Source organism: Haliaeetus albicilla, chromosome 29, assembly GCF_947461875.1.
Source record: "Haliaeetus albicilla chromosome 29, bHalAlb1.1, whole genome shotgun sequence".
Taxonomy (NCBI): domain Eukaryota; kingdom Metazoa; phylum Chordata; class Aves; order Accipitriformes; family Accipitridae; genus Haliaeetus; species Haliaeetus albicilla.
The window spans coordinates 6,627,649-6,643,007 of NC_091511.1; the positions used below are offsets into that span (position 1 = coordinate 6,627,649).

The following is a 15,359-nucleotide window of genomic DNA, read 5'->3' on the forward strand; positions in this document are numbered from 1 at the left end:
CAGAGCTGCTTCCCATGGCACCACCTGGATCAGTCTCCCAAGTAAGCCAAAGACTTCTCCTCTGGAGTCCAGAGTCCATTCTCTGCTGCTGGCCTTCCTCACTGCCCTTTGGTGTCTGAGACCCCACTGTTTCATGGTCATGACGCCAAGGCTGACGCTGGTGATCACATCCTGACCAGCATTTCCTTGTTGGCCAAGGTCCAGGTGAGCATCAGCCTTGTTGGCCCACCTAGAGGCTCTGTGAAGAAGTTGTCCCAAGATCCTTCAGGCTGTTGGCACCCTGTTGCTTTGCCTGGCCAGTGAATGCCAGGGCACTTCCAGTCCCCCATAGGCACCTGACCATTAACATGGAGACTTCCTTGGCTGCTGACAAAAGACCTTTTCTGTTTCCTCTCCCATCATCAAGTAGTTTGTAACTGCCAGCACAATGTCACTCTTACTGACTCCTCTGATCCTCAGCGACAAAAGCTAATCCAACCTGTTGCCTGTCACATGGAGGACCTCCATAACTCCAAGCTTCCCCTTCATACAGGGGGCATCCACCCTCCTCATTCTTGCCTCCATGCTAAACCTCCTGGTGTTCCAGCCATCTAAATGGACATAAGAGTATCTGTACAATTCTCCCCTTAGAGTGCTAGACCTAAGGAAGAGCATTTTAAATGATGCCTCACAGAGTCTCAGTGTCTTCCTTACTGGAAGCAGAACAAACCAACACTTCCTAGTGAAAAATGCTCTCTCAGTACCCTTGATTACAGCCCCTCTGCTCCCACGGACTGGTAAGGGTGTGGTTTGCTAGGTAAACCCTGGCGTGATCCTCATCCACCACTGGTCGTTCCCCTTTCCCTTCCAGTGTCCTGCCTCAAAGCACAAAGACCTGGGAGACCTTGCTGGTGGTAACTGAGGCAAAGACGACATAGGCAATCTCAGATCTCTCTACAGCTATTATCAATTAATTTAATAGTGGTCCCGTAGTATCTCTCTTTCTTCTTTAACTGTTCCTGACGTAGCAACATCTCCTTTTGGTGCCCTTGAATTGCCTTTTGAGTTTCAGCTGAGTTTTGGTATGAACCATGGCTGTGCTTGGAGGATGCTGTCTTTGAAGGCAAGATGTACCCAGGAACACTGTTCAAATGCTTGGGCTGTTCCTTGGTTGGATCATCAAGGAAGTGAGAAAGGACCCCGGTGTGATATGTTTTGTGATCACGCAATGCCTGCAGCTAATGGGTAGAAGAAGGGACAGAATTTGCATCTCTGATGGCACCTGATGACTGGTGCCTCTGACTGATGGCAACTGTCAATGGCACAAAGGCACCAAATCGTACTCTCTGAGATGCCATCTGGGGTGTCTGTCGCACACCCTCCCTGAAGGAGAATTGCTTTTGGTGTTGGACCTGTAATTTCTATGCCAGCCCTGGCATCTCCTGTAGCTTTGTGGGCCTGGATCTGAACCTGGAATTGAGTAGCCGCTCTGAATTCTGTAACACAATGTGGGGCTGAACATGAGGCAACTGCCAATATTGTCAGCCAAGACCTAGTAAATCCAACAGATGGAGAAGAGGAAGAGGGAGATTGATCTAACCCTATGGCACATGACTCCACTTGGTCGGAGGAATAGCTCCATATGCCACCCTGAACATCGTGAGGAGGGACAGGTTCCATTGCCCTAAATTTGGGCATCAGCTGTCATTTCAGTTGGCCAAAGGAAATTACCAAGAGTCACCAAGAAGAGGCGCTCAGATGTTGTCCTGTCTCTATATCAGCCTGCACATAACTTCGATCTGTCTCTATTACCTGCACGTCTCTTTGACCACCTCTGGCACCTCCAATGTCACCAGACATTTGATCTGAACACCTCACTCACGGCCTCCATCACCATTAGTTAGCATGGGAGTTGAGACAAGGAGCTGACATGCAGGTGCCTATTTAATGCAGACCTGCACTGAGGCAAGAGGAATCCCACTTCCTGTGGGTTGGTGGTGGGCATGGGAGGGAGCTGAGTCCCCTTCCAGCCCCAGGACTACAGACCCAGGATGAGATGCCTCCATGGACTCAGCTGGCTCCCTTCCCTCAGCAGGGCTAAAGGAGATCCCTGCCTGTCACTGTCTGTGTGTCCTGCCCAATGATGGCACAAGAAAGAGGCTGCCCAGGGAAGGGGTTGAATCACCCTCCTTGGAGGTATTTCAAAGACACAGTGTTTAGGGACATGGATTACTGGTGGACTTGCTAGTGTTAGGTTCACCATTGGACTTGGTGATCTTAAGGGTCTTTTCCAACTGAAAAGATTCTATGATTCTAAGACCAGTTGATTCTTGGACCTAAGTCTGTCTCTCAGCAGAGCAATGACCCTGCTGGAAAGCAGTGTCTCTCCCCAGGTGCAGGAGGGAACATCAGTGATTGCTTCAGCCTGTTTCCCAGCAGGTTCCCCTGGAGGCCCAGGGACAGCTGGAGGGAGCCCAGAGGGGGCAGAGCAAGTGCTGCCTTGGGCTGGTCCTCTGCTGCTGAGCTGGGCTGGGCTCCTGGGACAGAGGGAGCTCATGGCAAGCGGGCAGCGCTGCAGAGAGACAGCTCTGCCCAGGAGCAGGGCTGGGGGCACTGCCTGCAGGCATCGAGAGGAGACCTGCAAGGCAGAGAGAGCTTAAAGGCAGTGTGGAGTGGGAGGATGCTGAGAGCTCACTGCGGGAGAAATCTTCCCAGCCCTCTGCATGGTAAGTCTGTGGGTGCAGGGCAATAGAGCTTCAGTTCCTGCAGGGATCTCCAAACACTGGCACATCTGACAGTGTATGGGATCTGGCAGGAGGACTGGCTTCATTTCTCTGGTGTAGAGGAGAAGGGTGTGCTGCAGAGCAGGGCTTCCCTGCTGCCCTGTCAGAGGGACAAGGTATGAAAGCTGCCTTCTCTCAGGGAAGGTTGCAGGGCTGTGAAGCCGGGTGTGCATGCAGGGGTGCCCAGGGCTGTCCTTCAGAGCAGGGTCCTGGTGTTTCAGGGGCTGAGTGATGGAGCAGGGACTTTGCTGCCTGCCAGGGTCAGCACTCAGCCTGTGCAGGGAACTCCCCATGACAGTGTGGGGAGAAGGAGTGCATGAAAGAAATGACCCTTGGAAGGGCAGAGCAGGGTGCTTCTGCTGTCGAGAGGCTGCTGCATGGGTCAGGTTTGCTCAGAGCTCCAGCTCAGCCCTGGGCATTTCCGAGGGGACTTTCAAGAAGAATGTCAAGGCTGCATTCTCCTGAAAAGTAAGGAGTCTTTGCTTTGAACTTTTATCCTCCTGGTGGGTGGGTGGGTGGGCAGTGTGAGACTAAAATTTATTTGTCCCCTCTGGAGAAGGCACCGAGACCCCAGTTATCCTTAGCACTTGTCTGAGGTGCTCCTTAGCCCCTGCACACACAGAGATGCCCCTGGGCAGTGCCCAGCTGCCAGGAGGGGTCTGCAGGGCAGAGCTGAGCACACAGCGGGTGGGATGGGGTCTGTGAGCAGGGAGAGGGAGGAGACAAGGGGATGGAGAAGCAGCTGCTGAGAGGGACAGCTCCAGGCAGCAGAGACAGGGGCAGGGAGTGAGAGGAGGGAGCTGCTCCCAGAAATGCCATGAGAGGGGGGGTTCAGGCATCTCCCTGCCATCAGCGGAGAAAACCCATGGTCTTTTCTCCCACCCAGCAGAGCCTCTGCCTTTACGGCCATGGGGACTCAGTCACCTTCTCAGTGGCTTCAGCCCTGAAGAGAAGAAATTATCAAACACCCTACCATCCGTCCCTGTCCTGCCTCCATTGGCAGCAGGGCTGTAGTGTTTATCCATTTTTGTCCTCCTGTCCCTGCTCCTCTTGTTCTTGTCACTGGAGAGGGATGGGGAGGGGGGATTTGGGTGCATTTCAGAGATTTGTCCATGTGAGTAAAATATCCCAGTCCCCTCCTAAACCCCAGGCTCCCAGTGACACAAATGACAAAACTCTCCTTTCAGGACACCCCATCTTTAGGACATTCACTTCTTTCCCTGCCAAAAGCACTTCCTTAAGTGGCATGTGGAAACCAGAACAAATACTCAAAACAAAATCCCCAGTTTTGGTTGCATTGGGAGTGACAATGCTGAAAAGCTCTTTGATATGACAAATGGATTTAATCTAAGATGACCCCATGTTCCTATTTACCACCTGCTGTAGGTCAGGACTGCCTCCCCTGTACCCCACAGCAGAGCCCGCTGCTCCTAGTGGCACCCTCAGCCAGCACCAAGCACAGCTCATGAAAGGGACCTGCCAAAGGTCTTTCTGAAATACGAGAGGCAGCTTTGGTGGGGTTTCTATGAGAAACACATTGGGTTTAGCTCAAAGAATTTTCTTCTAACTTGTCACTGGCTTTACCCTCTTGGACAGTGCCCCATGCCCAGAGGAAGCTAATGTCCAACAGCAGCTCCATCACTGAGTTCCTCCTCCTGGCATTTGCAGACACGCGACAGCTGCAGCTCTTGCACTTCTGGCTCTTCCTGGGCATCTACCTGGCTGCCCTCCTGGGCAACAGCCTCATCATCACCACTGTAGCCTGCAACCACCACCTCCACACCCCCATGTACTTCTTCCTCCTCAACCTCTCCCTCCTTGACCTGGGCTCCATCTCCACCACTGTCCCCAAATCCATGGCCAATTCCCTGTGGGACAGCAGGGCCATCTCCTACTGGGGATGTGCTGCACAGGTCTTTTTCTTTGCCTTCTTGGTAGTAGCAGAGTATTGTGTCCTCACCATCATGGCCTACGACCGCTACATTGCCATCTGCAAACCCCTGCACTACGGGACCCTCCTGGGCAGCAGAGCTTGTGTCCACATGGCAGCAGCTGCCTGGGCCAGTGGGTTTCTCTATACTCTGCTGCACACAGCGAATACATTTTCACTACCACTCTGCCAAGGCAATGTTGTGGGCCAGTTCTTCTGTGAAATCCCCCAGATCCTCAAGCTCTCCTGCTCACGCTTCTACCTCAGGGAATTTGGGCTTCTTATGCTCAGTGCCTGTTTAGCATTTGGTTGTTTTGTTTTCATTGTTTTCTCCTATGTGCAGATCTTCAGGGCCGTGCTGAGGATCCCCTCTGAGCAGGGACGCCACAAAGCCTTTTCCATGTGCCTCCCTCACCTGGCTGTGGTCTCCCTGGTTATCAGCACTGGCACGTTTGCCTACCTGAAGCCCCCCTCCATCTCCTCCCCATCCCTCAATCTGGTGGTGGCAGTTCTGTACTCGGTGGTGCCTCCAGCAGTGAACCCCCTCCTCTACAGCATGAGGAACCAGGAGCTCAAGGATGCCCTGAGGAAAATCATGAGCGGGTGCTTTTCAGAAGCAATAAACTGCCCATTTTTTTCCACAGAGCATACATAATATAACTCATTAAATACCCAGCCTGCCTTCTCAGGTTCTTGGGCAGGGGACGTGGGGGTTCTTTGTTTTTCTTGTGATAATGTTGTGCTCAATGAAATTTTATTATACATCCCACTTCTAATTCACTGTCTACCTGTAGAATTTGACCCCGAGGCTGTGTAAATGAGGCACTGTTCTCGCTCTGTTATTCAACAGAATAAAGGACCCTCCAGCAACTTGTTTGCCCATAATCCTTCCTCTGAGAACCTGGTGAAGCTGCAGGGCAGTGCCTGTGTGCAGAGGGGAAGGGGAAAAGAGTCTCAGCACAGCAGCACTGCCAGGCAGCACCAGCAATTGGTCTTCCCAGAGCCGCTCTCTTTCCACTCCCACACTCTCCTTCTGAGCCCCGGCTTGGTGTAAGCCCTGAGTGCTCTGGTAGCTCAGTCCCAGTCCTGCTCTGTGGCAGGACTCTCAAGGGAGAATCTTGGTTCTGAGGAATTGCTGTATTTACACTGGCTTTGTCACTCCATCCCCGTGCCCCACTGGCCACTGTGACCAGGGTTCCCTCAGCTGCCTTCCTTGTGCTGACAACACATTTAGAGAAGCCCTTCTGGGTGCCCTCCCCATGCATGACCATTTCCAGCCACCTCCAATCTCTGGCTTTGCTGGCTCCATCCCTGCGCCCACAGGCCAGGTGTCTGTCTGTCTCCCGGGCAGGCTGTTCCCTCTCCAGCCTCCCTGCACTTCCTTCTGGTGTTGGACCTCCTAAGTCAGGGGGGTCCCTGTTCATCCATGCTGACCTCTTGCCAGGCCCTGCTTGACTCCCTCTGCATCGAGATGGCTTCTTCCTGGGCTTTGAGAACATTGTCACTGATGACCCAGGAAGGACTCACAGCCCCTTTGTCCTCCAGGACAGTCCAAGCAGAGCCTCAGCTAACGGAAATCAGCTCTCCTGCAGTCCCGCACTGCCGTTCTGCTGGTTGTCCTACTTCTCCACCATCTCATGGTTTTAGCAGCCATGGATGCCCTCCTCCTTCCCATCCCCAGACAGATCCACCCTGTCTGTCAGGAAGAGACCAGCCCTAGACAGCTCATTGAGTGTCTCTGTCAAAACGCTGTCTTCCACACCCTGCAGGAATCTCCTGGCTTGCTTGTGCCCAGCCCTGCTGTCCTCCCAGCAGACTGTGGGGTGCTTCAACTTGCCATGTCATCGAGGACCTGTGACCATGAGGCTTCCTCCAAGGCAAGGCTCTGTGCACGCCAGCCTCCCCTTTGCACAGAGCTCCCCTCCAGCTCCTCACCCTCCACCTGCCTTCCTGAGGAGCCCTTGGCACCCATGGCTGCCCTCCCACCACTCCAGCTGTCCCACCAGGGCTCTGCAGTCCCTGTGGGCTGGGGGGGCACGTTGCTGCCTGCCCAGCAGAAACAACAGTGCTGGGGAGGGGAGAGGAGAGGCAGGCAAAGGGGCAGGGTTGTGGGAGGTTGTCTGGGAGGTGATTCCTGTTGCCAGAAGAGGATGATGCAAGGAGAGGCATGGTAGGTGGGAGGTGGATTTTGAAGCCGCTTCTTTGGAAACAACCCAATTGGCCAGGTGCTGAGGCAGGCCCAGTGCTGTCACCTGGAGTGAAGGGCACAAACTTTTGTAATTTTAGTCTTTATTGGACAAGCCAGTAATTGCCCGGAAGAAAAGAATTTCTTAAGAATGGACCTAGCTTGACAAACAAGATGAAAGCGTGCATGCCATTGGCTTTAAAATACATATATAACATACAGAGACCTGTAGAGGGCAAATTCCAGGTGCAAGCATGAGCACCAAATCCCACACACAATCCTCATACAGCTGAATAAATGTACATACAAGAGTTGGAAAATAAAAGGCCAGATGCTTAGTGTTGCTGAATATTGCCTTCTTGAAAAGATAAGTGCATGCATCTGCTGTTCTTCTGGTGACGTAGAGATTTCAGCTTAGACTTCTCTAATTAATAAATATTTAACCCCTGCCAAGGAGTTTAGAAATTTCTTTTTTTAAAAAATTTGAATGGAAAATCACACTGAAATGACTGTAGAAGTGGTTCTTTCATTTGCTTCAAATTCAAGTCAGGACTTCTTGAAGGTTCAAAAATGTTTTCGTTATTTTAATTGCAAAGGATGGTATTTGAATGTTTCTTGATGATTGTGATAAGGAAAAGCTTGGTAAAATATCCTCCATGGCAGGAATGTTTTCAGCAATGATGGAATTAAAAAATGCAATTCTGAGGAGACTATTTTTTTAATTGCATGTCTGTTGCAATATTTAGGACTTGAAAATTAATTGTCTAATTAGGATGAAGTTTAGGCATATTTTTAACTGCACTGACCCATAATGTAAATATATTTCAGTTGAACATAGGATTTGCTTGAACAGTTTTAAATCCCCACAATCACGAGTATGCAGCAACTGCAGTCTCCAATTGTTCATTTAATGTTAATCACAGCCATTGTAACGTGGAGCCAGCCGGCTCTAAGGGACATGACCTTATCACAGTGGACAGATGGCAAAAAATTTTCAAGCCGTGTTCAACCTTTTCCTTCAACACTTTTTTGTTCTTAACATATTTATTGCTGACACCATATATCAGTGTTATAGCTTCTGTTCAGGTGAATACGATCAGTTGGCAGTAATAGGTTCAGCTCCAGGAACCTTTCAGCCATTGCTTTTTGAGCTGTTTCTGTAAACTCACTGTCTGGAAGAAACAAGGAAAAAAAAAAAAAGAAAGGGAGGGAGAGATGCTTTTGGAAATCCTTCAGTTTGGCTTAATTCCCATGTAGAGAGGAGAATAAATTAATGCAGACACCGTGTTTTCCTGGCTCGGATGTCATATTTTCTCGTGATTGGAAAGAAAAGTGGCAGCGCAGAATGAGTGGAAGAGAGAGGGGGAAGCAGAAAATGCGAGAGGAAAAATATATTTGAAAATGTTAAACTCGGCTCTAGCAGTATCTGTTAAATGTCTTCTGCATTTGTTAGAGAGCTGTGTTTCCCTGCATTAGTGCTGAGCCTCCACTGCTCCACTGATGTGTGTCATCCTAGTGAAAGAACAGAATATGGTTTGAAGACACAGTAGGAAACATGCCTTAAGAAATGCATTTGCAATTGTATCATATGACTTCATGAATGCTCTGCATAACTGTGCAAGCTACGAATGTATTTTATGCGTGTCAAATTATATATTCCCTTGCTTTTTCCACATTTTTCCTCTGTTCTTGAAGAAGAGAATAATAATAAGGACACTTTTCTCATAAGATTTTTGGGGTGAAGAATTATCCCTGCACAGCTCCAATTCAGCAAGTCCCGGAAGGGCTTTTTAGGTTCAATAGCACTTTTCTCTTCCACAGGCAAGTATCCTCATGATATGACAAAAGATTTTTCAAAGGGACTTTGTTTTGTCTGTGCCAAAACCAAGCTCAGCTGCAAGTAGTCTTATGTCCTATTTGGTAAATAACTTGGCTGAGGTGACCCGGTATACATTGGATATATGTTCCGCATGAGAAATGTGAGTATCAGTAGAAAAATAAGAGCATCCCACCCAGAGAGTCATCACTCAGATGACTCTCATGGCGAGTTGAAGCACCCCACAGTCTGCTGGGAGGGCAGCAGGGCTGGGCACAAGCAAGCCAGGAGATTCCTGCAGGGTGTGGAAGACAGCGTTTTGACAGAGACACTCAATGAGCTGTCTAGGGCTGGTCTCTTCCTGACAGACAGGGTGGATCTGTCTGGGGATGGGAAGGAGGAGGGCATCCATGGCTGCTAAAACCATGAGATGGTGGAGAAGTAGGACAACCAGCAGAACGGCAGTGCGGGACTGCAGGAGAGCTGATTTCCGTTAGCTGAGGCTCTGCTTGGACTGTCCTGGAGGACAAAGGGGCTGTGAGTCCTTCCTGGGTCATCAGTGACAATGTTCTCAAAGCCCAGGAAGAAGCCATCTCGATGCAGAGGGAGTCAAGCAGGGCCTGGCAAGAGGTCAGCATGGATGAACAGGGACCCCCCTGACTTAGGAGGTCCAACACCAGAAGGAAGTGCAGGGAGGCTGGAGAGGGAACAGCCTGCCCGGGAGACAGACAGACACCTGGCCTGTGGGCGCAGGGATGGAGCCAGCAAAGCCAGAGATTGGAGGTGGCTGGAAATGGTCATGCATGGGGAGGGCACCCAGAAGGGCTTCTCTAAATGTGTTGTCAGCACAAGGAAGGCAGCTGAGGGAACCCTGGTCACAGTGGCCAGTGGGGCACGGGGATGGAGTGACAAAGCCAGTGTAAATACAGCAATTCCTCAGAACCAAGATTCTCCCTTGAGAGTCCTGCCACAGAGCAGGACTGTGACTGAGATGTCAGAGCACTCAGGGCTTACACTAACACGGGGGCTCAGAAGGAGAGTGTGGGAGTGGAAAGAGAGCGGCTCTGGCAAGACCAAGCACTGGTGCTCCCTGGAACTGCTGCTGTGCTGAGAATCTTTTCCCCTTCCCTTCTGCACACAGGCACTGCACAGCTTCTTCACTAATTTCTCAGAGGAAGGATCTTGGGCAAACAAGTCACTGCAGGGTCCTTTATTGTGTTGAAATACAGAGAGAGCACTGTGCCTCATTTACACAGCCACTGCGTCAAATTCTAGAGGTAGACAGTGAATTAGATATGTGATGACTCATAAAATATCGTTGTGCACATTATCACAAGAAAAACAAAGAAAACCCCACTACCACAACAAACAGGAAGCTGAGAAGGCAGGCTGGGTGTAATAAGTTACATTACGAATGTTCTGCAGGTGAAAACAGGCAGTTTATGGCTTCTGAACAGCACCCGCTCATCATTTTCCACAGAGCATCCTTGAATTCCTGGTTCCTCATGCTGTAGAGGAGGGGGTTCACTGCTGGAGGCACCACCGAGTACAGAACTGCCACCACCAGATTGAGGGATGGGGAGGAGATGGAGGGGGGCTTAAGGTAGGCAAACACTGCAGTGCTGACAAACAGGCAGACCACAGCCAGGTGAGGGAGGCACGTGGAAAAGGCTTTGTGGCGTCCCTGCTCAGAGGGGATCCTCAGCACAGCCCTGAAGATCTGCGCATAGGAGAAAAGAATGAAAACAGAACAACCAAACGCTAAAGAAGTGTGGACACATATTTAGCTAACGGTCACAATAGCATTCCAGACGCTTTTAGAGGGCCTTGAACAGAATAAACAAGAAGACAAAAAAGAAAGATGCCAATTAGAAGAACACAGGTGCGCATTCAATGATAAAGGGAACTTGGCACAAAGAACCTCAATTCGGCACTTTATCTTGACCAATTAGACTGAGAAAAGTTTGACATGTTTTAGTTGGTATAACCAATTATGTCCTATGTTTATGCGCGTGTACAGAGCTAGTATAACCACTTATGTTTATGCATGTGTACAGTGTCAATATAACCAATAATATTTTATGCTTGTGCGCGTGTACAATGACTTTGCAGAATATGTGACTATAAGTATGTGTGTGTTTTAGCAATAAAGGGTCGTCTGTCGTCTATTTTCAAGATTACAGGGGTCCATCTACTTCAATCTCCTCAAACAGGCATTAAGCACAAGAAGCCCAACTTCCCTGAGGTAGGAGCGTGAGCAGGAGAGCTTGAGGATCTGGGGGATTTCACAGAAGAAATAGCCCACAACATTGCCTTGGCAGAGTGGTAGTGAAAATGTATTGGCTGTGTGCAGCACAGCATGGAGAAACCCACTGGCCCAGGCAGCTGCTGCCATGTGGACACAAGCTCTGCTGCCCAGGAGGGTCCCGTAGTGCAGGGGTTTGCAGATGGCAACATAGCGGTCGTAGGCCATGATGGTGAGGACACAATACTCTGCTACTACCAAGAAGGCAAAGAAAAAGACCCGTGAAGCACATCCCCAGTAGGAGATGGCCCTGCTGTCCCACAGGGAATTGGCCATAGCTTTGGGGACAGTGGTGGAGATGGAGCGCAGGTCGAGGAGGGAGAGGTTGAGGAGGAAGAAGTACATGGGGGTGTGGAGGCGGTGGTCACAGGCTACAGTGGTGATGATGAGGCCATTTCCCAGGAGGGCAGCCAGGTAGATGCCCAGGAAGAGCCAGAAGTGCAAGAGCTGCAGCTGTCGCGTGTCTGCAAATGCCAGGAGGAGGAATTCGGTGATGGAGCTGCTGTTGGACATTAGCTTCTTCCAGGCACGAGGCACTGTTCAAGAGGGAAAGACAGTGACAACTTAGAATAGATTTCTCTGAGCTAAACCCAATGTGTTTCTCATAGAAACCCCAGCAAAGCTGCCTCTCCTATTTCAGGAAGCCCTTTGGCAGGCCCCTTTCTTGAGATATGGCTGGTGCTGGCTGAGGGTGCCACTGGAAGCAGCGGGCTGTGCTGTGGGCTCCGGGGGAGTCAGTCCTGCCCTACAGCAGGACGTAAATAGGAAAACGGGGTGATCTTATATTAAATCCACTTGTCATGTCAAACAGCTTTTCAGCATTGTCGCTGCCAATTCAACCAAAAGTGGGGAAGAGCCAAAGGGGTTTTATTTTCAGTATTTTATTCTGCTTTCCCCAGCACACTTAAGCACTTCTGGCAGGGAAAGAAGCAAATATCCTAAGGATGGGGTGTCCTGAAAGTAGAGTTTTGTCATTTGTATCACTGGGAGACTGGGGTGTGCTCAGCTCTGTGCTGTGTGCTCTGTCCTCTGCCTGGAGCCTGGGGTGTGCTCAGCTCTGCCCTGCATACGCCCTCCAGAAGTCAAGCACTGCCCAGGGACATCTCTGTGTGTGCAGGGGCTAAGGAGCACCTCAGGCAAGTCCTAAGGACAACCGGGGTCCTGTTGCCTTCTCCAGAGGGCAGAAATAAATTCTACTCTCACACTGCCCACCCACCCACCAGGATGATAAAAATTCAAAGCAAAGACACCTTATCTTTCAAGAGAATGCTGCCTTGATGTTCTTCTTGAAAGTCCCCTCGGAAATCTCCAGGGCTGAGCTGGAGCTGTGAGCAAACCTGACCCATGCAGCACCCTCTCGACAGCAGCAGCACCCTGCTCTGCCCTTCCAGGGGACATTTCTTTCACCCACTCTTTCTCCCCACACTGCCATGGGGAGTTCCCTGCACAGGCTGAGTGCTGACCCTGGCAGGCAGCAAAGTCCCTGCTCCACCACTCAGCCCCTGAAACACCAGGACCCTGCTCTGAAGGACAGCCCTGGGCACCCCTGCATGCACACCTGGCTTCACAGCCCTGCAGCTGGTGCCAGGAGAAGGCAGCCCTCATGCCCTGTCCCTCTGACAGGGCAGCAGGGAAGCCCTGCTCTGGAGCACATCCTTCTCCTCTACACCAGAGATAAAAAGAGTCCTCCTGCCAGATCCCATACACTGTCAGATATCCCAGATCCCTGCAGGAACTGAAGCTCTATTGCCCTGCACCCACAGACTTACCATGCAGAGGGCTGGGAAGATTTCTCCCGCAGTGAGCTCTCAGCATCCTCCCACTCCACGCTGCCTTTAAGCTCTCTCTGCCTTGCAGGTCTCCTCTCGATGCCTGCAGGCAGTGCCCCCAGCCCTGCTCCTGGGCAGAGCTGTCTCTCTGCAGCGCTGCCCGCTTGCCATGAGCTCCCTCTGTCCCAGGAGCCCAGCCCAGCTCAGCAGCAGAGGACCAGCCCAAGGCAGCACTTGCTCTGCCCCCTCTGGGCTCCCTCCAGCTGTCCCTGGGCCTCCAGGGGAACCTGCTGGGAAACAGGCTGAAGCAATCACTGATGTTCCCTCCTGCACCTGGGGAGAGACACTGCTTTCCAGCAGGGTCATTGCTCTGCTGAGAGACAGACTTAGGTCCAAGAATCAACTGGTCTTAGAATCATAGAATCTTTTCAGTTGGAAAAGACCCTTAAGATCACCAAGTCCAACGGTGAACCTAACACTAGCAAGTCCACCAGTAAACCATGCCCCTAAACACTGTGTCTTTGAAATACCTCCAAGGAGGGTGATTCAACCCCTTCCCTGGGCAGCCTCTTTCTTGTGCCATCATTGGGCAGGACACACAGACAGTGACAGGCAGGGATCTCCTTTAGCCCTGCTGAGGGAAGGGAGCCAGCTGAGTCCATGGAGGCATCTCATCCTGGGTCTGTAGTCCTGGGGCTGGAAGGGGACTCAGCTCCCTCCCATGCCCACCACCAACCCACAGAAAGTGGGATTCCTCTTGCCTCAGTGCTGGTCTGCATGAAATAGGCACCTGCATGTCAGCTCCTTGCCTCAGCTGCCATGCTAACTAATGGTGATGGAGGCCAGGAGTGCGGTGTTCAGATGCAAATGTCTGGTGACACTGGAGGTGCCAGAGGTGGTCAGAGAGGTGTGCATGTAATAGAGACAGATCCAAGATATGTGCAGGCAGATATAGAGACAGGACAACATCTGAGTGCCTCTTCTTGGTGGCTCCTGGTAATTGCCTTTGGCCAACTGAAATGACAGCTGATGCCCAAATTAAGGGGAATGGAACCTGTCCCTCCTCATGATGTTCAGGGTGGCCTACAGAGGTATTCCTCCAACGGAATGGAGTCATGTGCTATAGGGAGAGCTCAGTCTCTCTCTTCCTTTTCTCCATGTTTTGGATTTACAAGATGTTGACTGACTATATTGGCAGTTGTCTCATGTTCAGCCTGTTATGGAGCCATGCACAGTCAAATCCAACACTGTTAAAACTCAGATTTATTCTTCAGTAAAATTTAGTTAGAACTCCAGTAACATTTGTAAACCACATGCTTAGTGATGTAGGGGGAATTTGTACTGTGCAGCCAATTTAAAAATTCTTAAGGTTTAATATGATGCCTCAAAATGCGCATATCACTCACCTAAAAGATGAGGGCTCTCAACCTCGAGGAGTTATCTAGGGTGGTGCCACGACCCAAGGCGGAGTCCCCGACTGCAGACACACTGCTCTGAGGAGGACTGATTCCAACATATCCTCCAGCAGGACCCTGTTTTACTTGTCAAATCTGATCTGTGGTCATTTTAATCCCTACTGGCCAAAAGGTCACTTCAGTGTACCTGGCACATTGCGATTGGTCAGTTCAATTTTCAACCTGCGGCCTCCAGGCATGGGGGTTTTTTAACTTATCTCCCTGCCTGGAGAAGTTTCATTTCCTGTTGGGGGGGTGTACTGCCACATAATCCACCCCATGACCACAGTCACGATTCGACTGGTTTCCATGGAGTGATGGTACAGTCACTTCTTGCCTCCAAAGTTGAAAGGGAGTACAGTCTGATGAATTTGACACTCATCGTGAGTCATCATTCCATTCTGATCTAGAATTAAAGTGGAATATCTGACGCATGAACAGGCTTTTAAGGGAGTATACTTAACTGTTAGTACAGACTTCACTGCCATGCTTTTGACACAACTACTGCAATACAGATAACAATAATCATAACTACAAGCATTATTAAAGATTAGAGAGGGATGGTCACCCACCCCATCAAAGAAAATCTGAACATATCAAAACCTTTCCCAGCCAATTAGTCTCTGGTGCAGGAGCAATTGTCTCTGAATCTCTTGCCACTTTTTTTTGTTGATTTGATCTTGAAGCTACGTTGACACATTTGGAGTGAACACAGCAGTTGTCCATTGACAGGTTCAAAACTCCACATACACCCTTCTCTTTCAGTAGCATCAAATCCAATAGGGCTCAATTTTGGATAGTCATTTTACCGGTATGTTGTAACTGATTGTTCAAGAGTCCCCAAACTGTCACATGTAACGTTGACTAAGGTTGATACTTGTAAACTCAGTTCTAGAGTGCTTTATCGATGCTCCCTTGGGTACCATACGCAGTCGCCCCCACGGAATTTCAGGGCACAGTGTAGTACCATTCCAACTCCACCCCATGGTCTCATGGGTTAGTTGGAGGATATAGTCACATTTGGTGTTCCATACCAAACTAGCATTTACCACACCTGGTGACCAACTATAAATAACATGAGTATAACCTTCTCCCCCATCCAATCTGAATCTCCAGCTACAATTGTTACATTGCTCCC

General features: G+C 50.3%; 2 protein-coding genes across 2 annotated transcripts; one reads left to right on the plus strand and one right to left on the minus strand.

Moving 5' to 3' along the window:
* Positions 1-2,509: 2,509 nt before the first annotated feature.
* LOC138682862 (olfactory receptor 14A16-like) lies at positions 2,510-5,347 on the plus strand. Its single transcript, XM_069774390.1, has 2 exons — positions 2,510-2,705; positions 4,359-5,347. Exons 1-2 carry the CDS (start codon positions 2,660-2,662, stop codon positions 5,345-5,347), a joined length of 1,035 nt encoding a protein of 344 aa, XP_069630491.1. The 5' UTR covers positions 2,510-2,659.
* Positions 5,348-10,101: 4,754 nt separating this feature from the next.
* Positions 10,102-11,511, minus strand: LOC104311577 (olfactory receptor 14J1-like). Its single transcript, XM_069773978.1, has 2 exons — positions 10,904-11,511; positions 10,102-10,459 (listed from the first exon to the last, which is right to left on the minus strand). The coding sequence occupies exons 1-2, from the start codon at positions 11,509-11,511 to the stop codon at positions 10,102-10,104; spliced, it is 966 nt and encodes a 321-aa protein (XP_069630079.1).
* Positions 11,512-15,359: the final 3,848 nt, after the last annotated feature.